The sequence below is a fragment of the Bos taurus genome, chromosome 13, assembly GCF_002263795.3.
Source record: "Bos taurus isolate L1 Dominette 01449 registration number 42190680 breed Hereford chromosome 13, ARS-UCD2.0, whole genome shotgun sequence".
Taxonomy (NCBI): domain Eukaryota; kingdom Metazoa; phylum Chordata; class Mammalia; order Artiodactyla; family Bovidae; genus Bos; species Bos taurus.
Genome location: NC_037340.1, coordinates 78,852,506 through 78,879,799, shown reverse-complemented (window position 1 = coordinate 78,879,799; position 27,294 = coordinate 78,852,506). Strand labels below are relative to the sequence as shown.

The window sequence follows — 27,294 nt, the reverse complement described above, 5'->3', positions numbered from 1 at the left end:
CCTCCCCACATATTTTTTCTTTTTAACTTTTGGTCGCACTGGGTCTTTGCTGTTGCTCAGGCTTTTCTCTGGTTGCCGAGAGCAGGGGCTACTCTTCCTCGCCGGGCTGGGGTCTCTCATCGCGGTCGCGTCTCTGCGCTGAGCTCAGGCTCTAGGCTCAGCTCAAGGGTTCACTAGTTGTGGCACAGGGGCTTGTAGGCTGTGGCTCACGGGCCCTAGAGCTCCTGCAGTTGTGGCGGTTGTTGTGGCTGGCGGGCTTAGCTGTTCCACGCCATGTGACATCTTCCTGGATCAGGGATCGAACCCGTGTCCCCTGCATTGGCAGGCAGACTCTTATCCACTGGGCCACAAGGGAAATCCTCAGATTTTGTTAAAACACTGAAGATTCATCACACTGTACCCACATTCTTGCCTGGCACGGTGAGCTAGCTGTGTGGTGGCTTTCAAGTGACTGTTTCTACTTCACCAGGGAACCTGGCTGACCACCTTTGCTCATTTCTTTACTTGCCTAGCCCCTGGCGTTATTGAGTTGGCAAATCCCTCTGAGCTCTGTGCTAAATAGATGTCTTGTTCATTATGTCATAAAGAGAAAGGTGATCTAAAAGTCAAGTTTTAGTGTATCAATGCATATATATGGAATTTAGGAAGATGATAACAATGACCCCATATTCAAGACAGCAAAAGAGACACAGATGTAAAGAACAGACTTTTGGACTCCGTGGGAGAAGGTGAGGGTGGGGTGATTTGAGAGAATAACACTGAAACATGTATATTACAATATGTGAAATAGATGATCACTGCAAGTCCAATGCACGAAGCAGGGCATCCAAAGCCAATGCTCTGGGACAACCCAGAGGGATGGCGTGGGGCGGGAGGTGGGAGGGGGGTTCAGGATGGGGCACACATGTGCACCCGTGGGTGCTTCATGTCGATGTATGGCAAAAGCCACCACAACATTGTTAAGTAATTAGCCTCCAATTAAAATAAATAAATTTTTTAAAAGTCCTGTTTTCTTTCACAGGTCTCGAGACTGCCAAAAGGACATTTATAGGCTGATAGTCCCTGCTGCGGAGAAGGCAATGGCATCCCACTCCAGTACTCTTGCCTGGAAAATCCCATGGATGGAGGAGCCTGGTGGGCTGCAGTCCACGGGGTCTCGAACAGTCAGATACGACTGAGCGACTTCACTTTCATGTTTCACTTTCATGCATTGGAGAAGGAAATGGCAACCCACTCCAGTGTTCTTGCCTGGAGAATCCCAGGGACGGGGGAGCCTGGTGGGCTGCTGTCTATGGGGTCGCACAGAGTCGGACACGACTGATGTGACTTAGCAGCAGCAGCAGCAGCAGTCCCTGCTGTCCACAGCTGCCTCTTCTGTTATCTTAAGACCTAAGACCAATACTTGGTTCTTGGTAATCCATGATTGGTGGTGTGTGTTCCTAAAAAATGATACATTTGATGGAAAGACGGCTCCATTGGGGTGGCAGCACTGGAGAGAGAAAACTGTATTTGACAGAATGAATTGCTTAGAAGTGCAGGTTCTTCCAAAATCGCAGGGGAGGCTGGGAAAGGAGCCTGACATCTTCAGCACTGCCAGCAAGAAAGATGGTGGGAGTTGGGAGGCTTTGGGGTGGACAACCAAGTTTGCCCCAGGTGACCGAGTCGAGGTTGCAGAAGCACTGCTTCCCTCGGCTCCGACGAAATAAGCAAGGCTTGCTTGGGAGATTTCTTCTACTTGAGAGTCAGCTGTTTCAACTCACCTGAACTTTGGCCTGTTAAATTCTGACTGGTTTGGGGGGCTCCCTAATCAGGAAGCACTGAGTAAGGAAAATACTGCTAATTAAAAATAATGCCCCAAACATCTTCCATCAATGTCACCCTACTCTGGCACCTTCTCAACCAAAGTGCCACCAAGAAGGGAAATTTTAAGATATTAACCTTTTCTTTATCTTCAGCAAGCTATCCAACAATTGGCATTAAATGTCAGGAACAAAACACCTGAATAAGTCAAATTTTTTTTTCAATTGTGAATAACTGGACTAAAATTAGAAACAAGAATCAGTGTCAGTATGTAGGACCTCATAGTTGTTGGTGGTGGTGGTGTTCAGTCACTAAATTGTGCCTGACTCTTTGCGACCCCGTGGACTGCAGCACACCAGGCTCCCCTGTCCTTCACTATCTCCCAGAATTTGCTCAAATTCATGTCCATTAGTCAGTGATGTTATCTAACTATCTCATCTTCTGCCGCCCCATTCTTTTGCCTTCAATCTTTTCCAGGATCGGGGTCTTTTCCAATGAGTCAGTTTCATAGTAAATTATAGTAAACTGTATACAACTACTTATCACCCAAATTCTGGGATGATTTAATTAGCTTTCTCCCACATCCTGAGTGCTCTGGAAACTATACTTCATCAAAGGTGTAATTTACCCCCTTTACTATTTTTATTTGCAAATTGCTTTCCCACTCCTGCACCATGCTTGTTTCCCTAATATTCCCATCCGACTCCAAAATTATCTGAACCTAAAGGCAGATGCATGATTTCAAGTGATGAGATGTTACTCTTACCTGGACAGGGTTACCTCAGGGTATATATGGGACCCTGGGAAAACACAATCTGTGAAAGAAATCTTCTCCTGAGCAAACTGGGCCACATACCTGACCGCAGGCTCTGAGGGGACCCTCTGCTGCTGTGGGAGGGAGCAGTTAATTAAATACAAACAAGCTTAAAAAACAAAACAACTCCTCTTCCGTGGGAACACTGTCAGGGGACTTACTGCCCTGTGTTGGCCCCTCTCCTTGGAGACCGTTCCATTTACCGGCTGTGACTTCTACATTGAGACTGTATTTCTCTGTCCCTGACCCAAGTGGCTCCTTCATACCAAAGGATGCGATGCAACAGTGGACACCGAGTACATGACACATCAATATCAGACGCTTCCCAGGGATTTCGCTCTGCGGCTCCTTCCCCAGAGAGAGGTCTGCAGACCAAGTGCAGCAGAGTACAGTCATGCTGCATCTGAAACACAAGCTCTTTCCCTTCCCTGATGAACAGGGCATAGACTGCTTTTCAAAAGTGAAAGCACGCACAGTCACACAGCCGAGCACAGCATACTGCTTAGGGCCCAGGCTCCCTGCTCAGACCATCTGGTTTCAAATCCCAAGTCACCAGTAAGTGCTCAGCAAATGTTAGTTGTTATTTTACTTTGAATAAAAATCTCCTGTTATGGTCCACAACCTACAGATGTTCCCTATCTCCCTAAACTTCTCCCCAGCTGTTCACAACCCAACTCGATTCTTCAGTGTCTCCAACATTACAAGTGTATTTGTCTCAGGGTCTTCTCACTTGTTTGTCTTCTCGTATGAGCTATTTTCGGAGAAGGCAATGGCACCCCACTCCAGTACTTTTGCCTAGAAAATCCCATGGACGGAGGAGCCTGGTAGGCTGCAATCCATGGGGTCGCTAGAGTCCGACACGACTGAGTGACTTCACTTTCACTTTTCACTTTCATGCATTGGAGAAGGAAATGGCAACCCACTCCAGTACTCTTGCCTGGAGAATCCCAGGGACGGGGGAGCCTGGTGGGCTGCCATCTATGGGGTCGCACAGAGTCGGACACGACTGAAGCGACACAGCAGCAGCATAAGCTATTTTACCAGGTCTAATCGGCTTCTTCTCACCACTCAGCTTTTGGGTTTCATATCAACCCCTCTCTGAATCTATTCAAAATAGCTCCTTCTTCTCCAACCTAAAACATCACCACTTCATTTATTTTATGACACTTATCACTGACCTGGACAGGGTTACCTCATGTTACTTGTTGACTAGTGTCTCCCTGCCCCCATTTAAATATAAGCTCATAGCAATAGGAAATCTCTTGGTCTTTGTTTTTAGATTGAACCTAGGCCCTGGCAGTAAAAGCTCTGAGTCCTAACCACTGGACCACCAGGCAGTTCCCTCTTGTTCATCCTTACCCCAGAGCTCAGAATAGTACTGGTACACTTGATGTTAAATGAAAAGGGAAAAAGTTACGTAGATCAAATCCCATCTGACTGTAAAAACCTAGCTACAAGAGAAAAGTGAATTTCAAAGACTAAAAAGATCTGAGTCGTGTAATGGCATGGGTGGGCACCTGTCATATTCTCAACAGCCCATCTGCTGAAAAATCTTTCCCTAATTTGAAAAAAAACTTGGGCTAAGAGTTCTGCCTCCCTGCTGTAGACGTCAGAATTCAAAATCCCAGTGTCTCTTGCAACTAGGATAAAGGTATGTGACCAGGCTCTGCTCACCAGACACACCCTCATTGGACTGACTCAGAACAGAGCCAGTGCCAGAGCCAAGTCGCTTCCGTCGTGTCTCTTTGCAACCCTATGGACTGTAGATCGCGTCTGTCCACGGGATTCTCCACGCAGACTACTGGAACGGATTGCCATGCGCTCCTCCAGGGGCTCTTCCTACCCAGGGATCGAATCCACGCCTCTTCAGTTCAATTCAGTTCAGTTCAACCCCATGGACTGCAGCACACCAGGCCTCCCTGTCCATCGCCAACTCCCAGAGTTTACTCAAACTCATGTCCATCGAGTCGGTGATGCCATCCAACCATCTCATCCTCTGTTGTCCTGAGGACGAGATGTCATCTTCATCTCGTCCATGTCCCTTAGGTCTCCTGAACTGGCGGGTGGGTTATCACTAACACCACCTGGGAAGAGTGATGTAAGGCAACTTTGTTTTCCGGCCTCTGAGCTGTGGCTGAGAAAAACATCTTACACTGCTTTATTGACTACGTCAAAGCCGTTGACTATGTGGATCACAACTGGAAAATTCTTCAAGAGATGGGAATACCAGATCATCTTACCTGCCTCCTGAGAAATCTGTATGCAGGTTCAAAACCAACAGTTAGAACCAGACATGAACAATGGACTGGTTCCAAATTGGGAAAGAGGTACATCAAGGTTGTATATTGTCACCCTGCTTATTTAATTTATATGTAGAGTATATCATGAGAAATGCTAGGCTGGATGAAGCACAAGCTGGAATTAAGATTGCCCAGAGAAATATCAATAACCTCAGATATGCAGACACCACCCTCATGGCCAAAAGCGAAGAGGAACTAAAGAGCCTCTTGATGAAAGAGGAGAGTGAAAAAGCTGGCTTAAAACTCAACATTCAAAAAACTAAGATCATGGCATCCAGTCCCATCACTTCATGGCAAATAGATGGGGAAATAATGGGAACAGTGACAGACTTTTATTTTCTTGGGCTCCAAAATCACTGCAGATGGTGACTACCATTAAATCAAGATGCTTGCTCCTCGGAAGAACAGTTATGACCAGCCTAGATAGCATATTAAAAAGCAGACATTACTTTGCTGACAAAGGTCCGTCTAGTCAAAGCTATGGTTTTCCCAGTAGTCATGTATGGACTTCAGAGTTGGACCATAAAGAAAACTGAGCAGAGGAATTGAAGCTTTTGAGCTGTGGTGTTGGAGAAGACTCTTGAGAGTCCCTTGGACTGCAAGATCTTTTTCACAGTTAATAAGGTATCTTTGTCTGTGCTGGAGTGCCTCATCCTGGTGGCTTCTCCCGCTGTGGAGCATGCACTGTAGGGAGCGCAGGCTCTGTAGATAGATGCCTAAGCTTAGCTGCCCCAAGACACATGGAGTCTTCCCAGACCAGGGATTGAACTTGTGTCCCCTGCATTGGCAGGCAGATTTTTAACCACCGGACCACCATAGAAGTCCTGGCCCATAATGCTTTGAAACTTTAAAAGTTGTACTCAGAGATGCAAACATTTTACTTTTATATCTGTGATTTCTGACAATTATAAGCTTGCATACAACAATCAGCTGGAGAAGAGAGGCTCCCTTTGATTATGTGGGTTGACTCTTATACACTCATAGGCCACATGTTCGCTTTTAATTTTGTTGTATATGTTGGAAGTTGGGCAGACTACCTGCCATTTCATGAAAATGCTGTTGCATAAGAAAACCAACATAAAATGCTGGAACAGATTAAAAGATACAAAAGGTACATTAAAGGGGAGTGATGGGGAGATGCTCTGTAGGTGTAAAGTCTCAGTCATGAAGGATGGGGGCTTCTGGAATCTGGTTTTGTACACATGGAGACTGTCAGGAGGGTGAAGTTTATGTGTTTGTTTGCCATGATTAAAAAAAAAAAGGAATTCACAATGTTAACAGAAGAGAAAACACACATAAGAATGTAGAAAAAGCATTTGATGAATTCAATGAAAACTCTTAGCAAATTGTAAATACAAATTTAATCAGAGAGAGGTTATTTACCTACAGTAAAGCAATAACAGGTAATATTGGTCACATATTCAAAGTTTTTCACCCAAAATTGCGGAGGAGAGAAGAAATGTGTATTATTTCACTTTAATTCAATATTGTATTTGGCATCCTGGCCACACAGTAAAGTGAAAAATAAAAATAACAGATTGAACATAGAAAAAAGGACAGGGGAGGGCAGAAAGTTGGGACTTGGACCTGAAGATTTCAAAGCAAGCCACACAACAGTTTAGAAATATCTATTTGCACAACAGAAGGTGGAACCTGAAACTAAATCTAGAAAAAAAATCAGTGATTTATAAAAGAAACTGACAAACTACAAACACGGTTTCTATCTTACTAGACTGTAAGTATCTTATTTGGCTATTAATTCAAGACAATAAAGTGACCACGTCCCAGGTAATTTTAATGTTTAAATAATTTACATTTTAAATACTGATTTCTCTATAAAAGGCATCCAGAACCCCAGTCCTGGTTGGTGGCTTGTTATGTACAGACTACAAAGTGGAGAGGTGAGTGATGGAAACCAAGATTATCTGCCCTCACCCCTCCATCGCCAAACATGTCTTCCATGAAATCAGCCCCTGGTGCCAAAATGGTTGGGGACCACTGCTCTAGGACGTATTTCAGCACTTGAAGTAGAAATAACACCCCCAAAACGTCTTCAGTTCAGTCACTCAGTCGTGTCTGACTCTGCAACCCCATGAATCGCAGCACGCCAGGCCTGCCTGTCCATCACACACTGCCAGAGTTCACTGAGACTCACGTCCATCAAGTCAGTGATGCCATCCAGCCATCTCATCCTCTGGCGTCCCCTTCTCTTCTTGCCCCCAATCCCTCCCAGCATCAGAGTCTTTTCCAATGAGTCAACTCTTCGCATGAGGTGGCCAAAGTACTGGAGTTTCAGCTTCAGCATCATTCCCTCCAAAGAAATCCCAGGGCTGATCTCCTTCAGAATGGACTGGTTGGATCTCCTTGCAGTCCAAGGGACTCGCAAGAGTCTTCTCCAACACCACAGTTCAAAAGCATCAATTCTTCGGCACTCAGCTTTCTTCACAGTCCAACTCTCACATCCATACACGAGCAAAGGAAAAACCACAGCCTTGACTAGACGAACCTTTGTTGGCAAAGTAATGTCTCTGCTTTTCAGTATGCTATCTAGGTTGGGCATAACTTTCCTTCCAAGGAGTTAAGCGTCTTTTAATTTCATGGCTGCAGTCACCATCTGCAGTGATTTTGGAGCCCCCCAAAACAGTCTGAGTGTCTTAGTAAACAATAAACTGAGCTTAACTATTTTATCTGTAATCAATTAAGTTTACTACACCTTTCCAAGCATTAAAACGTACAATTTAAAGAGTAAGCTTGGCAGCTTGCTTGGAAGTTCTATGGGGAAAGCACAGCTACTCCTAGGCCCTTTATTGAAGACCCATCCTCCTCCACCAGGGATGGCTGTGCGATTTCACTGAGGGCACAGCTTCGGGAGAAACGCTCATGGGAGCAGTGAAGGAGGAAGGAAACACCCGCCTAGCTAGCCAGGTCGGTCACATCAACCCTGGCGGTCAAAGGGGCAAGTATATTACAACCAGATCGCCCTCACATGCTGAAAAGCTTTTTATTTTGGCGGGGGGAGGGGCGCAGGGCAGGCGAATGACCTGAATTTAAAACACACTACTTGCAGCAAGTGCTGCAAACATAAGACAGGTCACAGGAACATTGTCATAACCCCAATAACTACATTATTCGATAAATTACAATTTAAAAGATTCTTATAAAAAGTAGTCCACCTAATCACAGGTACTGTAGAATCCCAGGCTCCTCCATACATTACTGGGGGAAAAGTGCAAATAAATAAAGGTGAAAAAACTTTAGGTAACATGGCAACCCACACCCTTCGCTGGTCAGATTCCACCGGCCACCTCAGTACTGCGGGAACGTTCCATCGATTTTGGCAGCCCAGGCCATGAGCCCCCCGACAACGTCCTTAACTGTTAAAGAGTCCAAGTCTGCCCAGGACTGCAAGATCTTCACAGCTTTCTGGGAGTCATTGCCCAGTTTGCAAATCACATAAATGGGGACAGACGCCCCTTCCTGTGCGCCCTGCTTCCCTTCCCGGATGGCTTCTCCCAAGACTTTCAGGCTCTCCGCATCCCTCCGTTCCAAACTTTTCAAAGGGATGTGCAGGGCGTGAGGCAGACGACAGATGTCCACCTCCACTTGAGGCCTGACGTCCAGCAACAGGTGGGGTGACCTAGAATCCAGAAGTCGCTTATAGTCCATAATGGAAATCCGCTCCTCCGGGCTCAGCAACCGGAGGGAGCGGCACTTATCCGTGGCCGACGAACCGCAGAAGCTTTCGTAGTCTTGCAGGTCGGTCACGGTGGGCCGCTCCCCGCAGGCGGCACAGTCGGGCCTGCGCCTCCGCAGCCGGATACAGCGGAAATCGCCTCGGAGTGCGTCAAAAAGCAACAGGCGGCCGCTGTAAGAAGGGCCCAGGCCCGCAGCGGTCTTCAGCACTTCCAACGCCTGCAGGCAGCCCAGGACCCCGGTGACCGCGCCGAGCACCCCGCCATCCGCGCAGCTGGTCACCGTCTCCGCCGGGGGTGGCCGGGGGAACACGCAGCGATAGCAAGGCCCCCCGCCGTAGTGGTAGACCGTGAGCTGGCCCTCGAAACGCAACGCGCTGGCGGACACCAGGGGCCGGCCGGCGAGCACACAAGCGTCGCTCACCAGGTAGCGGGTGGGCGCGTTGTCGGAGCAGTCGGCCACCACGTCGTAGCGGCGGACGAGGTCCAGCGCCGTGGCCGGGGTCAGCGCCTGGGCGTAGGGCACGCACTCCACCGCTGAATTGAGGCGGCGCAGGGCAGCGGCCGCCGAAAAGACCTTGGCCTGGCCGGCCAGGGCCTCGCCGTGCAGCACCTGGCGGGCCAGGTTGCTCGCTTCGACCACGTCGTAGTCCACGAGGCCCAGGCGGCCGACGCCGGCTGCGGCCAGGTACTGCGCCAGTGGGCAGCCGAGCCCCCCGCAGCCTACTACGAGTACGGCCGCGGCCGCCAGGCGCAGCTGCCCCTGCATGCCCAGCTCCGGCAGCACGAGCTGCCGGCTATAGCGCCGGATCTCCTCTCGGGACAGGGCGGCCCTGGGAGGCAGGGGCGACACCGGAACCGAGCGCGCTGACTCCTGCCCCGTCGAAAGGGCTGCCGCCAACCTCTGCTTCAGGGAACTCAGCTCCTCCTCACGCTGCGCGACTTCGGCCTGTAGGGCCAGCACCTCCTCCCTGGCCGCCATGCCGGGCTTCTTTCCGGAAGTCGTCGTTAAAGGCATTTCCGTTTCCGGCTTTTCTTCGTCGCGAGGCCGGAGTAAACCAAAACAAAAACTTTATGGAGCTTGAGCCAGGTGATAAATGGACCTGCATTTCTTGCGCCACCCTCAGACTCAGTGAAAGACTCACAAGTTCTTACTATTTCCAAAGGAACTGCGAAATGAACCTTAGGAAGACTAGAACTCGTCCACATAGACCACCCCCCCTTCTCGGGATTTGGTCCAGTCCAATCCTTCGCCTTCCGCCCCGCGTGACGTATTTCTGCTTCCGGCCTGTCGCGCAGTTCCGCCATGGCTGCCGAGGAAGCAAGTCGTAGCTCTCCTAGGTTTCGGCGGGAGCCGAAGGGGCGCGTCTCGCGGCAAGACAAGTATTCAGTGCTTTTGCCCACGTACAACGAGCGCGAGAACTTACCGTTCATCGTGTGGCTGCTGGTGAAGAGCTTCTCCGAGAGGTAGCGCGCCGGGCCGCCCTCCCCGAGAAATGAGATGAGCTGGCTTTCCGGGCCTGGGTGTCGGCCGTTGGCGGCTGCGCGAGGCGGCCCTGCCCGGCCTCTCTTCGGCCCCCGCGGGAGACCCTGGGGAGGACGCCACCCTGCGAGGAAAGCAGAGGCGGATTCCTCTGCGCTTCTCTTCGTCTCTCGGATTCTTAGTCCCGCCCTTGGGTTTTCTGAAGCACTTCTTTATTGTACACTCCCCGACGGCCCTCTGCCCGCCTTTTCTTAGAAGGGCTGGCCACCCTTTTTAATGCCTGCGGGTCCGAAAACCTGACCTCGCTTCTCCCTTATCTAGACGATCGGGCGCTGTGGCCGGAGCCGGGACTCTGAGCGAGCCCGCTGTCTCCCGCCCCCGTTCCGAGGGCTTATGTAAGCAGGAGGTTTGGGCCCTGTGGGTTAGGGAGCTGCTGCTGGGCTGGGCAACCCTTCTGGAGAAGGCAGAAGGGCAGACTCGCAGGTGGATGTTTGATGTGATTGTTTAAAAAAAAAAAAAAAACTGGGAGGTGTTGATGTTAGAGTTTGAAAATGTTTAAAGTTTTTCTTTTTTCTGTCTTCAGAAAATGCTATTAGTACGAATTACCTTGTTTTGGGGATCGTGTATAAATCTTTGATCTTTAGGTATCAGCATATACAAACCTCTCAAATTACAGTGCTTTGAAAATTAGATAATATCATATAGCTTTTATTTTTCCAACCGAGTCTTCTCAATCGAGAACGAGTTATTTCCAGACTTTTTTTGTTTTTCCTCTTTTGACTTTGGTTTTACAAATGAGAACGGAGACTTTGTTCACGACGTATTTGTAGTAAGTGCCCCTTACGCATTCGTTGTTTTACTAGTATACCCGAGGTAAAGTCTTCGCGGTCGAATTGCTGAGTCGACAGAGATGTGCTTAAGATTGGTAGTTAATGCCAAATTGCTGTCAAAAAAAATTATACCAGCTTAGAATTCTGCAACGTTCATCAGAGAGGGGGCCTTTATCCTCACGAACCAGCCAGCTTTATTAAACCTACATCGTGGGAAATACTGATAAGTGAAAAACACTGCTGTTTGATTATAATTATTTGAATCAAATCATTATCTTCACATTCATGGCTTTTCAAAGTTTTTATTCATGGCTTTTAACTTTTTAAAAAAATTTCTATTTTGATTTCTCAAACTCTTTTCCCAGTTAGAGAAACTGTCGTGTAGCTGATCTTGTCCTGGCTTGTTTCATGATTATACGGTGTTTTTTTGCTCTGTTCTTTGATGTAGTGCAGTTTATCTTTAGTGATTTCTGGGTGGAGAATGAAGTTTAATGGGGAACAACTGTTTTCTTTTCAGGTGGCAGTCAAATTACCTAAAGTCTGCTCAGCTTGATTGCTTTTAGCTACCTCTTCCTCAGGTGGTCTTGTGCTTTGAAGTGTAGAGGGGAGTAATTTTGCTTATGAATGAAGTATCTCAGCAACACAAATAGAATCAACATCTTAACTGGTTTTGACTTGTAAAGCGCATGCCCAGATTTAGTGCCCTGTGGGGAACTGAAGTCGTCTTTGCTGTTAGAGAATAGATAGGCTGGGTTTTGCTTTCTTCCAAGTGTGCTGGGGGCTGACTTTTGTGTGTGTTTTTTTTTTTTTTTTTAAAGCATTTTAACAGTGGAATGTGTTTTCTGGTTGTTTTCCGTGCATTTGTTTCTTAAAGCAGGACCAGAGGAAACATAATGTTGTGTTATGGGGGTTTATCTGTACCTCCTCTTTCCCCATAAGTTTACCAGTAAAGTTAACAAAAAGAATGTCTTCTTTAAAGGGGGTGGTGGAAGATGTGATGGTGAGCACAGGTGCAGCTTGCCAAGTATTCTGCTGACTTGTTTTTTGAGTGCAAACTATCACGTGAAGTTAATGAGAACTATAGAAAGACCTTAATTCAGAAGCACTGACGTCTTTTGTAGTTCTGTGCTTTTTATTTGATAGTGTGGGGTAATAGGTACAATTATTTGAAATGGTGGTATCAAAGACTATCACCATCCTCAAGTGGGGTTTTTTTAAGGGTGAAATAAAATCAGATTCCTGATTCGTTATTTAAATCTGTTGGGGGTTAAAAAGAATAATCATCCAGAGCCACTCAGCTGACTTGATACCTTTTAAATGTATTTTTAAAATAAAATTTCCCAAGTGGATAAGTAAGATTTCATATGATGTCCTGTCATATATAAATATATGATCACTAATTTTTTTAACAAAAGAATATGTTTTATGTGTGAGAATTTTAACATCTCAGGATTGTATTGGAGAAGGCAGTGGCACCCCACTCCAGTACTCTTGTCTGGAAAATCCCATGGACGGAGGAGCCTGGTAGGCTGCAGTCCGTGGGGTCGCTGGGAGTCGGACACGACTGAGCACCTTCACTTTCACAAAATAAAATTTCCCAAGTGGATAAGTAAGATTTCATATGATATCCTGTCATATATAAATATATGATCACTAATTTTTTTAACAAAAGAATATGTTTTATGTGTGAGAATTTTAACATCTCAAGATTGTATTGGAGAAGGCAGTGGCACCCCACTCCAGTATTCTTGCCTGGAGAATCCCGGGGACAGGGGAGCCTGTGGAGTCGCACAGAGTCGGACATGACTGAAGCGACTTAGCAGCAGCAGGACTGTACAGGAGCATTTTCCAGCAGCCGGGCCCAGCAATAAGCAAGAGTTGCTCTTGCTGGCCCCAGGGCACCTGGCGGGCTTCCCTTGTGGTTCAACTGATAAAGAATCCGCCTGGAATGTGAAAGACCTGGGTCCAATCCCTGGATTGGGAAGATCCCCTGGAGAAGGGAAAGGCTACCCATTCCAGTATTTTGGCCTAGAGAATTCCATGGACTCTATAGTCCATGGGGTTGCAAAGACTCAGACACGACTGAGCGACTTTCACTTACATAGTTTGGAAGTGACATTCTGAATATTTGACATTTATTTCAATTGATAATTGAAGTTTTCCTTGTTAATTAACATGGCAATAAATTGCCACTTACACTAGGGAGGAGTTAGTGACTTTTAAATTGTTTTTTTCATTTCAGACTACTGTCTCCAAGCAATACAAATTTAATTTTTTTTTTATTTTAGTGGTTTCAACTATGAAATTATAATCATAGATGATGGAAGCCCAGATGGAACAAGGGACATTGCTGAGCAGTTGGAGAAGATCTATGGGTCAGACAGAATTGTAAGTCATTTTTCTATCATATCAATTACCTTTATATGGGGGAAAGATGATAAATGAACAGTGCTTGGATTCCATCTGTCTAGAAACTGAAAAGATAAAGAGCACTGATATATGCTTGGGATTTAGATACATTTTCATTGTGCTTGAGGTTTTACATACCTTTGGTATGTTGAGTCATTGGTAGATTTACAGCAGAACAGTGGGCCTTTGGATGAACTCGTTATGTCTGACTCTGCAAATCAGTTTCCTTGAAGGGCAGAATTAAAGCATGATACTGAATTCAGAAGTATTATAGAACTGGGGTCTTCGCTGCTGACTCAGTGGTAAAGAATTCTCCTGCCAGTGCAGGAAGACTTGGGTTTGATCCCTGCATCAGGAAGATCCCCTGGAGAAGAAAATGGCAAGCCACTCCAGTATTCTTGTCTGGAAAATCCCATGGACAGAGGAGCCTCGTGAGCTGCAGTCCGTGGCGTCTCAAAAGAGTTGGACACAACTCAGTAACTAAACAAGTTTTAAAGCTAGGTTGCAGTTAGGAATGCGTGCCTTGGGGTACTCTTTCTACCCCCTTCTGATGCCTGTGTCAGAAGCTTTCTCTATCTCCTTTATACTTTAATAAAACTTTATTACACACACACACACAAAAAAAGGAATGCGTGCCTTGATCTCTCTTGCTCACTTTCTGTAGGTGTTCTCGTCCTTTCAGTAGAGAATGCTGTCTGCAGCTAAAAGCTTGTAGCTGGGAAAGGTGACTGGTTGTTTTCATGTGAAACATGATTTTTCAAAGAACCTGGCAGTTTTATCTGTAGGATAGTCTTGTGAAATAGACTGAGTTTCTAAGTCTTAAACTTTCTCACTGTACCTTAAAGCCTGTTGTTCTACAGGAGTAACTTGGGCATTTTTATTTTTGATCAATGGTTTGCCTTTATGAATGCTGGAGTAGATTTTTTAGTTTACTTCAGCCAGTTCTTGGGCCAAAAACAGTTACATCCAGATTTAATTAGAAAACACATTTTAGACAGTATTTTATAATTTGCATGAATGAGAATTTCTCAGTCTTGGCACTACTGACCTTGGGACCTGAGGGGTCTTCACTGTGAGGGACTGTCCTGTATGTTACAGGATGTTCAGCATCAGCTCTGGACTCTACCCACAAGATGCAGCAGTGACCCCCGCAGTGCAGCAACCAGAAATACCTCTGGGCATCATCAGACGTCCCTTTGCCAGCAAAATTACCACCTCGTGCCAAAGAGAGCCCTTTGGTATATGCATAAAGAAGTCTCTTGGAGAACCTTTATTGATACTTGCACTTCAAGAAGTAGCAATTAAGCATCAAACAAAATAGACTCTGAGTTCACATATTCTTGATTAAGCCCAATAATGAAATAATTTCTATGCAGTCACAGGAGAGCTTAGTTAATGAGAAGAGTTGAAAGGAAGTGTGTTACACTCTCTTTTTTTGAATTTATTTGGCTGTGACAGGTCTTAGTTGTGGTATGCAGGTTCTAGTTCCCAGACCAAGGATTGATCCTGGGCCCCCTGCATTGGAAGGTCAGAGTCCCAGCCACTGGACCATCAGCAAGTCCCAGGGAATATGTTACGCTTACGTACAGTGCAAGTCTATCCTGTGATGGAGCTTCCTTCCATCTCACAGGCACAATTCACAGAACTGTCACACCTCAGTCCTCTCTGAATATTTCCAGATGTACAAGCTTACAGAGGAGATAAAAGCTTAGATTTTCATCCTTTTAGCAGTGACTTTCAATAATGGTTGATTCATATTTTTGGCCAACAGTTCCTCAGTTCCTCTTGTATAGGTTCAGGGCCCACTGCACTGATTCACATAATGCATAGAATGTTCTCACTGTGTAGTTCCATTTAACCTGGAAACATCAGCCTGACAGTGTTTTGAATCCTTTTATCTTTGAACCTCAACCCTGAGGTGTGATTGATTGTGCCTGCTGAATTGACCTCAAATTCTAAAACAACATGGTCTTCAAAGAATTCTGCTTTCCTCATCAACCTAATAAAATTTAAAAGGATGAGGGAAAAAATAGCATTTACTGTCACGATTTCTGAGTGGTACCAGGGAAATTGCCTACTCATTATTTTATCACTTTTAGGTCATTTAAGAAAATTACTGGGGGTGTGTGTGCATGTGTGACCAATAAGAAGCTATGCCAAAGATGGTACTTGCTTGCTTTTTAGGTCACATAAGTATATTCAGTTGGGGGGAAATTGAAGAAAAATTAGGAACCACCATACAAAATCTCAGATAAAATATTCATAGATGCTTTGTTAGCTAGCCTTTCAAACTGACTGGAAGTAATATTTCAGGGGGGAAAAAAGATGGAGTTATTTAATATAAACCTTTGAAAGTCTGAAAATTAAAAATAATAAAATTCTTTGAAAATGAGTTTGTTTTTTTTTTTAAGCTAAAACACAGGGTTATAGAAAATCTAAGATAAACTGTAAAGAATTTGAGTTTTCAGTGCAAATACCAGATGAGGTCAGTATTTTGATGGTAACCATCAAGCACAGCATCAGATAAAACCTGACACGTCATTTGATTTTGCTTAGTGAATTGTAACTACCATGGATCACTGACTGACTGTCTGGCTCTCCTGTATACGAGCTCACCAGGCAGGAATGTACTTTGTCTTTGTTCCTCCTCTAGACCTACAGCAGCTTGCGTGTAGTTAAAAAGTGTAACCTGTTTGAATTAAATTGAAAATCCTTTGTTTGGAGGTTTGCAGTCTGAGGCCGGCTGCCTACTTACTGCCCAGTGCCGGGGGTGGATAGGAAATGCTCAGTGGTGAGTCTTCATCCCCCTACCTCAGAAATTTGGTGTCAAACACTGGCATTCTACTTTTCCAGAAATTTAGAGAAAAAAGGAAAGATCTAAATAAGTCAGGGTTTATATGTGAACCAGAAAGTGTAGAAAGACTTAATTGACAAGCAGTAAGAGAAAGAAAATCTTTTAGGAATATAACCTGAAGTCATGTGAGTGGACCAATAGAGAATGAGATAAGGTCATCTAAGCATAAAATCAAGATAAGTTGATGAAATATCAACGTTTAAAATCAAAGACGGAATTGAGAAAACAAGTATGGTTATCAAATATTCCAAAAAGGTATAAGTGAGTTAAATCCTCAGTTTTCTTAGGAAGGAATCAATAGATAGATTGAGAGAAGGCAATGGCACCCCACTCCAGTACTCTTGCCTGGAAAATCCCATGGACGGAGGAGCCTGGTGGGCTGCAGTCCATGGGGTCACTGGGAGTCAGACACCACTGAGCGACTTCACTTTCACTTTTCACTTTCCATGCACTGGAGAAGGAAATGGCAACCCACTCCAGTGTTCTTGCCTGGAGAATCCCAGGGATGGGGGAGCCCCATGGGCTGCCCTCTCTGGGGTCACACAGAGTCAGACAGGACTAAAGTGACTTAACAGCAGACCAAAAAAATACATTGTTTTTTTTGGTGGGTAAAAACTCTAGCACCTCCTCCACTGAGGAGGAGGGGCTAGACTTTTAAGATTTTGTCTGGGGTGGGGGGATTTGGGTAAAAGAATGTTACTTTTCCTTAAAAGCTGTTAAATTACTTGTTACTAAATGCATTTTTTATTTTGGCAAAAAATGTTAGGCATATTGTGCTGTAAGTTCAAATAAATGCAGCAGTGTTTCTGTTAAAATGAGTGAGCACTTATTTAAAAAGACTTTTTATTCGATTTTAGATTATTTGTATTAAAATGCCATTTCTTATCCTTACAGCTTCTAAGGCCACGGGAGAAAAAGTTGGGGCTAGGTAAGCAGACCCTCTCATCCCCACTCCCCCATACCTGCTCCTTACCTTGGTAAGATTTCCCATGTGTAGTGTCCCAGTTTGGAACAGGGCCAAAATGCAGTGACCTCCTGTGATGATTTTTAATGATCTTAATGACATGTAGTTGGTTTAACTTGAATTGCCTGTATCAACCAAGGCCCTCTTAGGAAAACAGAAACTATTGTTAAGTCTTTCAGTATAAGGAATTTAATACAGAGAATCTGGTTACACCAGTGAAGGAATTCCTGAGAAGCCAAATGGAAGAGTGAGGTTACTCAGAGATTAGTGCTACTGGAGGTCACTGCTACTCCCCCGGGGCTGGAGCAGCGATGGAGGAACTGGTGTTTTTAGAGCCGGGGACCCGGGCTACGTGCCCAGAGGAGCTCTAATGGTAGAGTCAGGGATACCTGGTGGAAGCGGGAGCTGAGGAGGGAATCTGGTCCATGCTGAGAGGTGGAGTAAGGGGGAGGACTCTTGGACTTTTCCCCTTCTGCTTGAAATCTCTCTTCTTCCTGTGCTTCCCAAAGCTGTTTGGAAATCAGTTGACAAGAGAACAAATATAGTACCCTGCGATATATTTAGAACAGAGAAGGGATCTAAGGGCAAACATTTGGACCAGCACACTGCCTTAGCTGTAAGTTCTTGAACATTTCTTTAAACGTTTTTAAAAGGTTTTTGTTTTTTTAAAAAGAAAGCTGTTCTGGTTTTACAATGTAAGAGGTTATAGAAAAATCTCAAATGAACTCAATCTCGTTCTGAGATAAAAATCTTGAATGCCTTTATTTCTGTTGTTGGTCACAGTTGTTTTATGTTGAAAAGTGTTATTACTGAAAAATTGGGGGAGCGTGGAGGAAACACAGTACTTGGAAATTGAGTATCTGCTGTCCTGAAGATCCTTGATTTCATGGCATGATCAAATGTTCTGAATATCTGAATCCAGAAGGTTCTTCAAGATGGAAGTAATCTTGAAACTGCCCTGAAAGCCACCAAGAATTACTAACCAGTCAGTGGCAATCCAAAAACCTATAGTCAGTCACTTCTTAACAGAAGTCAGAAGAGTTCAGCCTTGCTAGTAAGATACGTGTTGGATTGGGGCTAGAGAACACAGAATTCGCATCTCCTGTTTCTGACCAGTTACCCTTACCTGCCAAGTCCTTGAGGAACTTTAGGCATAAGCGTGGCTAAGTAATTGCTAGTTGCACCTGTGGCCCCAGAGACAGGGTTCTTGTGTACCAGGCTTAAGGTGTGGAAGACAGTCCCTGGGTAGCTTTTGTGGGGCAGCAGTGATGGGAAGAGCAGAAGCAGAGAGACAGGTTAGGTGGGGGTCCAGGCATCCCAAGATGGTGCCCAGGACTAAAGTGAGGTTATAGTTCACTGTCAGCTGTAGAGGACTAATGGCTTTTCAGGGATGCTTAGCGGTTTCTTCCCTGTTGAGATGTAGACCTCAGCATTTCCGGTGACTTCCTTTAATGGGTACAGATGTTTTCCTTTTTAGGAACTGCATATATTCACGGGATGAAACATGCCACAGGCAACTACATAATCATCATGGATGCTGACCTCTCACACCATGTGAGTGGTATGTTTCTTTATTAGCTCTTTATTATAGTCTTAGCCTATTTTACTGACCTACTGTTTATTCTTAATTTCAGCCAAAATTTATTCCTGAATTCATTAGGTAGGTATTTCTAATATTTGAAAGAATTATGATTCAAGTCATTTATCTTATATTGATTTTTTACTTCATTTTTTATTCATTAAAATGCTCATGCTGTTTTAAGTTTGCTATCAAAAATAAAACCAGTGCACAGATTTGAGGCATGTGAATATAGTTACAAGACTAAATGAAGTATTTTAGGGGCCCTGAGAGGACTAACTGAAAAATAATCCCTTTATTACCTAATTCTGTAAACACTATAGAAAATTTCTGTAAACCATTGTTAATTTCTATAAATGCTATAGAAAAAGATGAAAAACATCTTCCCTGTTAAATGGAATTAAACCCTGCATCAAAAGGGTAAAACCCTATGAATAGATGGGTTTTATTTTAGGAATGAATGCCAAAATCAGGAATCTGTCAAAATAATTCATTTATCACATTAACAAAGGAGGCAGTCTGATTACGTCTATAGGTGCTAAAGGGTATGTCATAAAATTCACTATCCATTTCTTCTTAAAATTTTAGTATAGAAATAGAAGGAAACCACTTAAACATACTGAAGACAACCTAGTGCTAAGTTAGAGGTGTCTTACCTTTTTACTTTTTGCTGCACCGCATGGCTTGGCCACCCACTCCAGTATTCTTGCTTGGAGAATCCCATGGACAGAGGAGCCTGGCGGGCTACAGTCCATGGGGTCACAAGAATTGGACACGACTAAGCGACTAAACCACCACAGCTTGTGGGATCTTAGTTCCCTGACCAGGGATTGAACCTGGGCCCTCAGCAGTGAAAGCAGGAGTCCTAACCACCAGTGGATTTCCCCATGAAACTTACCAAATGATGAAATATTGAATTAATTTTCAATAAACTCATCGGTGACTGTAGGTATACCAGATGTCATTAAATACGGAAATTTTAAGTAATGTTGTAACATAAGAATTTAGCATATATCAGTAAAGGGTACAAAATTCTATTTATTTACAGGTAATGTAAAAACATTTTTAGAAAATCTAAGAGACCTTGACACCTTTCAGAAAAAGAACTTGGGAGCTGTTCTGAACATAAACTAAATAGAAAAACAGAGTCAGATTGTGTCCCCAACCTGTTGAGAACACTTCCAGGAGTTCCTGTGAACACATGGAGAATCCACATCCCTTTACTTGCATTCAAACCACTCTGTGAAGTGGCCCCTGCCTTGCGATCTGAACTCATCCTCTGCCCCCCCCTTTGTCTGAAGTGCTGTGTCACAGCTCCTTAATGCCAACTACTACTCCTTTGATCTCTGCATAGTCACCTCAAAAATACCTTCTCTGCTTGGATCACCAGTACCCCAAACTCCTTTGACCTGATAAGGCAGTGGCACCAGTGGACTAGAAAATGGATGAGAGGTGCAAACAGGCCGTATGTAGGAGAAACGCAAATGGCTCAGGAAACGAAGAGAAGGTGCTCACCCTGGGATGTAGTCAGGGAAATGCAATTAAAATAAGCGTGTGTTACATGTTTGTTACCCGTTCGTTTTTCAAAATTAAAAACCTATGAAGCAATACACCCAGCACCAATAAGATGGTAGAAAATGGACACAAGTGATGGCTGGAAGGAGTGTGAGTTACTGCAGCCTTTTCAGAAAGGAATTTCTTGTGATATCTGTTAGAATTAAACATACGAGCTTTGCTTTAGCAATTTCATTGAAAGCTCAGCAGCTTTTTTAAATTGACAGCTAATTTATTTTTTCTACAGGAAGCAAAAGGAGGGTAATTTTGACATTGTTTCCGGAACTCGCTACAAAGGAAATGGCGGTGTATATGGCTGGGATTTGAAAAGAAAAATAATCAGGTATATACATATAGAAAGTATTTGGAATAAATTACCATGTGGGGTTTGTGAAATCAGATTGTGACTTCCAAACAATATTCCCAGGTAGCTTCTTACCTACAATCTTTCCTGTGTTAGAGTATTTTATTTTGGATGCTTTTCACTTGGCATAAACCTTTGAACCTTTCATAGAAATTATCTAATTCAGCAAAATTTATTCTGTGTGAACCTTCAGCTCTAAGTGAATTATTCATCTATTTTTGGATTAAATAACTTTTCAATATATATTTTTCTAATAATTTAAGATACATCATGATTTCAGCTTTTACTAAGAAACATAAAGTGGTGAAGCTTTGGAGGCAGACTTGGGTTAAACTCCTGATTCTGTCATTTAAATTACTGTGTCCCTTGCATATCTTGCCTTTTCTAAGCTTTGTTTTCTTCATGATAAAATGGAAGTAAAACAAGCTGTTTCAGTTTTTTGTTACAGCGTAACAGACCATCCCAAAGCTAAGTGACTTAAAACAAATTTATTATTTCTCTAAATTCTTTGGTTTGGCTACTGGTTCCTCCGCTGATTTCACTTGGGCTCATTTATGCAGTTTCCTTCGGCTTGAGGGTGAGCTGTGCTGGTAGCTCCAAGATGGCCTCATTCATATGTTTAGCATATGGTACTGGTTGTTGACTGGGCCCACCTCAGTTCTCCTGCACGTAGCCACTCACCTGGAAAGCTGGGTCAGCTGCTTTACGTGGCCTCCTGAGGGCACCACCCAGAAGCACCACAGCTGCAGCTGCAGGCACTCCTGGGTGCTCAGCTCTGGGGCTGACACCACTTTAAACTCTGGTCAGAGCAAGCTTGTGATCAAGGGATGCGGAAATAGAATCCTCCTCTTGATGGGAAGACCCACAAACAATTGTTGACCACATTTAGTCTATCTCACCTAGGTTGTTGGACAGTGATGTTTCGATCTCGAAAAGATCTACCTAGCTTATTGCTTTTTGGTGTAACAACATACCTGAATTCTTACTAATAGTACTTGTATAAACTCTTACTAATAGCACTTTTTATCACTCTCCGTTCCTGTCAAAGGTTCTGTTAGGTTCAGTTTTGCCTCATAACTGTGAAACTTAAAACATGTAAAAGCCTCAATCTTCAGTGAAATGAAGGGGTTAGATAAATGAGCAGTTTTCATTCTTTCTGAGGATCAGAATCATGTAGGAGGAAATTATATACATCTGCTCCCTATTCATCCTCCCCTCCTTTGTGCATACACACATTGGAGACCATTTGAATGGATCTCCAGGGATGGTGCAGAAGCCTCAGTTTTCACAGGTTCTCAGAGGATTCTGTTGTGCAGCCATGGTTGAGACCAGCAAGTCAGTGAGATCACTGACTCAGGCCTCTCTGAATTTGGTCATTAAAACTAATATTTAAAATCAGGGAGTCCCAATGAGAGACAGTCTGCAACTTTTGGTTGGATCATTTAGTTGTATTGAGTTGTATCCGTCATGACTTCTTAATGTCTTCACTGACTTTATAGTAAAAACTGGTGAGAAAGATGATGTATCACTTGCTCAAGGTCTCATTTTTATGGTCCAGAACCTGAATTTGAACCCAAGTCTGTGACTCTAGCTGTTATTTTGATTGTTGTTGTCCAGTCATGTCCAGCTGTTTGGGACCCCGTGGACTTGCAGCGTTTTGGTTAAAGACCCCAATTTTAAAATGCATTACCTTGAATAGATGTATAAATATATAGATACATATGTACCACATACACATAAATACATATACTCTCACATTCCTTGGGTCAAATTAATTTTGTGGGATAAATTATGTCTTAGAATTCTTTTGTAACGATCAGAAGCAAATTGAAGGGAGGGGAGTATGTTTTTATTAGCCATTATCCCAACTATATCCCTAGCTGTGTATTTTATATGAAATAGGCTCTCCTAAGGAGCACCTTGATGGTTCCCCTGGCCTTGGAGAGAAACTTTTTTCCATGCTGCTTCCCTGCCACCTTCCCTCCCTCCAGAACAACTAGTTTTCTGAATCTGAGCACACTAAAACAGCTGCAGTACCAAAGTCATTTTTTCCAAGTGTACTTTACATCTTTTTGAAATGTTAATAATAGCTATTCGTCAGTAGTAGCTTATAATTGATTGATACTTCGTTGTGCTTGAAGCACAGACCCTAAAGTCATTGCTACGAGCTGAATGTTTCCGAATTCACGTGTGCCTTGCCCTGGGAGTGTTGGGGTTTGGAAATGGGGTCTGGGAGAGGTGAGTGGGTTTAGATGAGGCCCTGAATGTGGGTGGGGCACTGTTGGTGGGACTAGTGCCCTTTCGAGAAGAAAGCCGGAAAGCCTGGCCTTTCCCCTCCTCCACCCTCCATGTGAGAAGGCACCATTTGGAGGCTAGGGACAGGATCCTCACCAGGAACCAAGTTTACAGCACCTTTATCTTGGACTCTTCAGCCTCCAGAACTGAGAATTGAGTATCTGTTGTTTAAGTCACCCAGTCTGTGGGTTACAGAAACCCAAGCAGAATGGATAGTCTCAGAGTAGAGGTCAGTTTCCAGAGATGGCCAAAACCCCAAACCCTTTCCCACCTTCACCCTTAAAAAAAAAATAACCGTTTTAATGCAAACTGAGATTGGAAACAGCCCTCCCTTGGTGATTTGAATCTGAAAAAGAAGCTTAAAATCCCTGATAGATCACTTTTCCTGTCTTGACAGATGTTCGTAATCCTAAGTTATGACTTTTGGCAGATATGCAAGTGGAGTTAAAAATCTATTGCCATTCTTACCTAGTGTTTGGAAAATGATTGTTTTATAGGTCATCTCCACATGTCACATTCAAAGAATAAAAAAATACCTATTCAAAGAGTAAAAAACGAGAACTGTCAGATCTCCTTTCACTGACAAATCCTTGCTTTGTTCCATAGAGTTAACATTTTTCTTGCATTTTTGAAATTAGTATAGCATTTTTAGCACTCTGCACTTGGCTGTATTTCTTTCGTGTAGAAACTGTATTTTATAAAGAAAACGTTTTCTTTGACAGCCGTGTGGCCAATTTTATAACTCAGATTTTGCTGCGACCAGGAGCATCTGATTTAACAGGAAGTTTCAGGTACAGTGAAAACTTGTAACTGTATATTTTCTACTATTTACAATTTCTTGCCTAAATCTCTTGCTTTATAATGACTTACTTAAAGAAACCCTTCTCATTTCCACCCCATTTTTGTTCTGGAATACTAAAAAAGGCAGATTGAGGTTGTTAGAGGTGCTAATGAATCCTAAACATCTTCTTAAGGGAAATACTGTACTTTTAAAGAGCAGGAAGGACAGGCTGGTGTGCTTACAGTGAGTGTCACCGCCCAGCCCTTGAGGGGCCTGAGGTGACCACTGACTGCTCATTCAGAACATCACTTCTTGTCTAAGTGGTGCAAAGCCTCCTGCTGGGTCCTTGGGATTTTTAAATTTTTGCTTGTTTCTTGGTGTTTGTGTAATTTTAGACTTGATACAGTAGGTTACTTTGTATGATGGTGCCAGATGACTGCCAGATTTTTTTTAATCTCTGAAACTAAAATGTCTCCTCATCTCCTTTAAGATCAGACTCCATGCGCTACTTACTACATTATATTACCTGGTACACGCTTCTATCCATTAAGTGTTGATTCTTTTGACCTTTGATAGAACGCATGTGCGCATGCTCAGTCGCTTCAGTCGTGTCCAATTCCTTGCGACCCCATGGGACATAGCCCAACAGGCTCCTCTGTCCAAGGGATTCTCTAGGCAAGAATACTGGAGTGGGTTACCATGCCCTCTTCCAGAGATCTTCCCAACCCAGGGATCGAACCTGCATCGGGAATCCCTTGTTAAAACACACAAATACAGAAATTAGGAGCCTGCTGTTGAAGGTAATGAATACTTCAAATGCAGCTGCAAGTCTGTTGGATAGCAGTTCAGAGACAGTAAGAGAGTCAGAAGTGAAGAGAGGAGCCATCACAAATTAGACGTCAGATAATGAAAATGAAACTTCTCTAGAATTAAGATGTAAGTTGTTTTGAAAGCACAGTTTGGTGTATGAAAGATAGCTACAGACCCATATATACATCCTTCAGTTCCACACTTCGAGGCAGATGAATATATGAAGCCCACATGTGTTACAGTGATTTTGAATGAAGACCCAGGGTAGCTTAGTTGGTTGTGGAGATGGGGACTTTGCTTTGGGCCCTAGTTCCCCTAGTCACTTCATCACCTAGCTCTTTCTCTCATAGCTTTCTCAAAAACTACAAGAAAAAAGGTATAAATTGCTGCCTTTGTATACATTGAGGCTCGGGGGGAATTTTTTTTTTAACCTCAGTGACTGAAAACAGAGCTCCCGAAGAAGATTAGAGTTCACCCATAGGACTTCCCCACTCCTGTCTCTCTTTGTAAACCTGATGAGCTTTGCCTTTGGCTTGCAGTGCCTCTAAAGTTAGGGTGTGCATTCATCTGTCTTAATTGTCTGACTGTGACCTCAGTCACTGATAGCTGGTTCCCGCCAGTACTGCCTCAATCTTGTGATCCCTACTTCCTGTCTCTAACTTAACCAGGCTCAACCTAGAGGGACTTAGTTTATCCCAGGAATTTATTTAGATCTCAGGAAACAGAAACTTCATAGATACTTATGAGGAAACACCTGATAATTGCTTCTTTCTTGTCATCGAGTTTATATTGTGCTTCATTATCTACCAACTCTGTTGTCCCAGCATTTGAAACAGTTTCTTCCTTTTCAACTTTAAATTTCAAGAAAAATTTTGAAACTACAAACAATGGGCGGTTTTGCTCCACATGATTCACTTTACCATATTTTAATAATTTCTAATAGTGTGATAGGAAGATAACTCTTTAAAAGATACTAAGGATTCATTTCCACAATTGCCCTAAATTATTTACCAAATATTTTTATGGCCTTTCCAGTTCAAGATAAATGTATCATAATCATCAACTGTGAGAACTTTTCTGTAGACAAATGGCCAGTGAAAGTTAAGTTTTTATAAATACCAGTGAACTTTTGGAAAGGTCAGGGTACATGTAGGAATGTATATTTATCGAGGTGTTCATATACATTTTAATTTCTTATAGGTTATACAGAAAAGAAGTTTTACAGAAATTAATAGGAAAATGTATTTCTAAAGGCTACGTTTTCCAGATGGAGATGATTGTTCGAGCGAGACAGCTGAATTATACTATTGGCGAGGTATGTAAATAATGTCAATTCCTCATAAAGAAACAAGGTTTAGACTTTTTATAATAAAAGGTTAATTTTCATAAACTACTGAGTAAATGTGGAAGGCTTCCAGGTGTCCATGCAAAAGAGTGAAAATTCACATTCTTTTAAAATTAATATATGTGACATACCAAGATCTAAAGCTTAACAGAAGGCAGTGTTCCCTTTTAAATAAATAAAAGTGACCGGTATCTTCATCCTTGCCTTTTCTTCTGACCACTCAGCATTATGGGATGAGTCTGTTTTCTGCTTTTCCCCTAGTCTTGACCGTCAGCCACCTACTTAAGTTAAAAATGAACGGGGTGGGACCTCCCTGGTGGGCCAGTGGCTAAGACTCCCGTTTCCACTGCAGGGTGCACAAGTTTGATCCCTGGTAGGGGTACTAAGATCCCACGTGCCATGTGGCCAAAATTAGTTAATTTTTAAAAAAAAAAATGCCTGGTGAATCCCTTTTGCCCTACGGTCTATGAGTAAATGCAAAGGGCAGGAATTGGAGGAGCAGTTTAATCCTCTTACTCAGAGCAAGAAAATAGCTAACTGGAATGCCACTGCTCTTGTGGAAGTTGTAAGATTTTTTAGCTTAGTGCTAAAATAGCGACAGCTGAACTTGATGGTGGAGAAGGGGATGGCAACCCACTCCAGTATTCTTGCCTGGGAAATCCCATGGACATAGGAGTGTGGTGGGCTAGAGTCCATGGGCCGCAAAGAGTCGGGCATGACTGAGAAACTAACACTAAACTTGATGGACTACTGGAAAAATTTCAGGCCATTTTACTTTTGGAGGATAATTTTTCCTTGAAGCTTGAGTAAACCAACTTAATATTCAGGATCAGTGCCTTTCAAAACAGTAGATTTGGTTCATATGACCTATTTTAAGATAATATGCATATTATGTTTAATTTTGAAGACTTGGAGATGCAGGTGGTTACTGTAAGAATCCCATAATTTGCACTTAACCTTGAAGGACTTGCTAGCAGAGGAACAATCTTGTTTCTGTTGTATGAGTAATTGTTGTACGCCTGCTATACTTCTTTTCTCATATTTTTGAAGACTCACTTAACATATATTTTTTTAACTAGGTTCCAATATCATTTGTGGATCGTGTTTATGGTGAATCCAAGTTGGGAGGAAATGAAATAGTCTCTTTCTTGAAAGGATTACTGACTCTCTTTGCTACTACATAAAAGAAAGTTATTCATTTATACTTAATCATGTTCAATTAAGTTTAAACATGGAAAAAGCCTGGTTGCTGATTTTTATAAAGTGTACTCTTAGAACATAAATCATAAGGTAAGGCAAGTCTGTTTTCTGGAGAAACTCCATTTTATACGTCAGATTAGGAAAACGAGCAGTGTTCTTACTTTTCGTTTACATGTTGCTGTATTAAGACCTATAAATAAAGGTATATGGAATTTCCGCA

At 43.3% G+C, this 27,294-nt stretch overlaps 2 protein-coding genes across 2 annotated transcripts; one reads left to right on the top strand and one right to left on the bottom strand.

Moving 5' to 3' along the window:
• Positions 1 to 6,688: 6,688 nt before the first annotated feature.
• MOCS3 (molybdenum cofactor synthesis 3) lies at positions 6,689 to 9,613 on the bottom strand. The gene is given in 2 exon segments (NM_001081734.2): positions 6,689 to 9,114; positions 9,295 to 9,613. Coding segments are annotated over 2 exon segments (1,188 nt in total). The 5' UTR covers positions 9,589 to 9,613; the 3' UTR covers positions 6,689 to 8,220.
• A 288-nt stretch (positions 9,614 to 9,901) lies between these two features.
• DPM1 (dolichyl-phosphate mannosyltransferase subunit 1, catalytic) lies at positions 9,902 to 27,294 on the top strand. Its single transcript, NM_001076013.2, is given in 9 exon segments — positions 9,902 to 10,073; positions 13,208 to 13,307; positions 17,077 to 17,110; positions 18,624 to 18,700; positions 18,781 to 18,806; positions 20,527 to 20,622; positions 23,661 to 23,729; positions 25,730 to 25,844; positions 26,954 to 27,294. Coding segments are annotated over 9 exon segments (783 nt in total). The 5' UTR covers positions 9,902 to 9,912; the 3' UTR covers positions 27,059 to 27,294.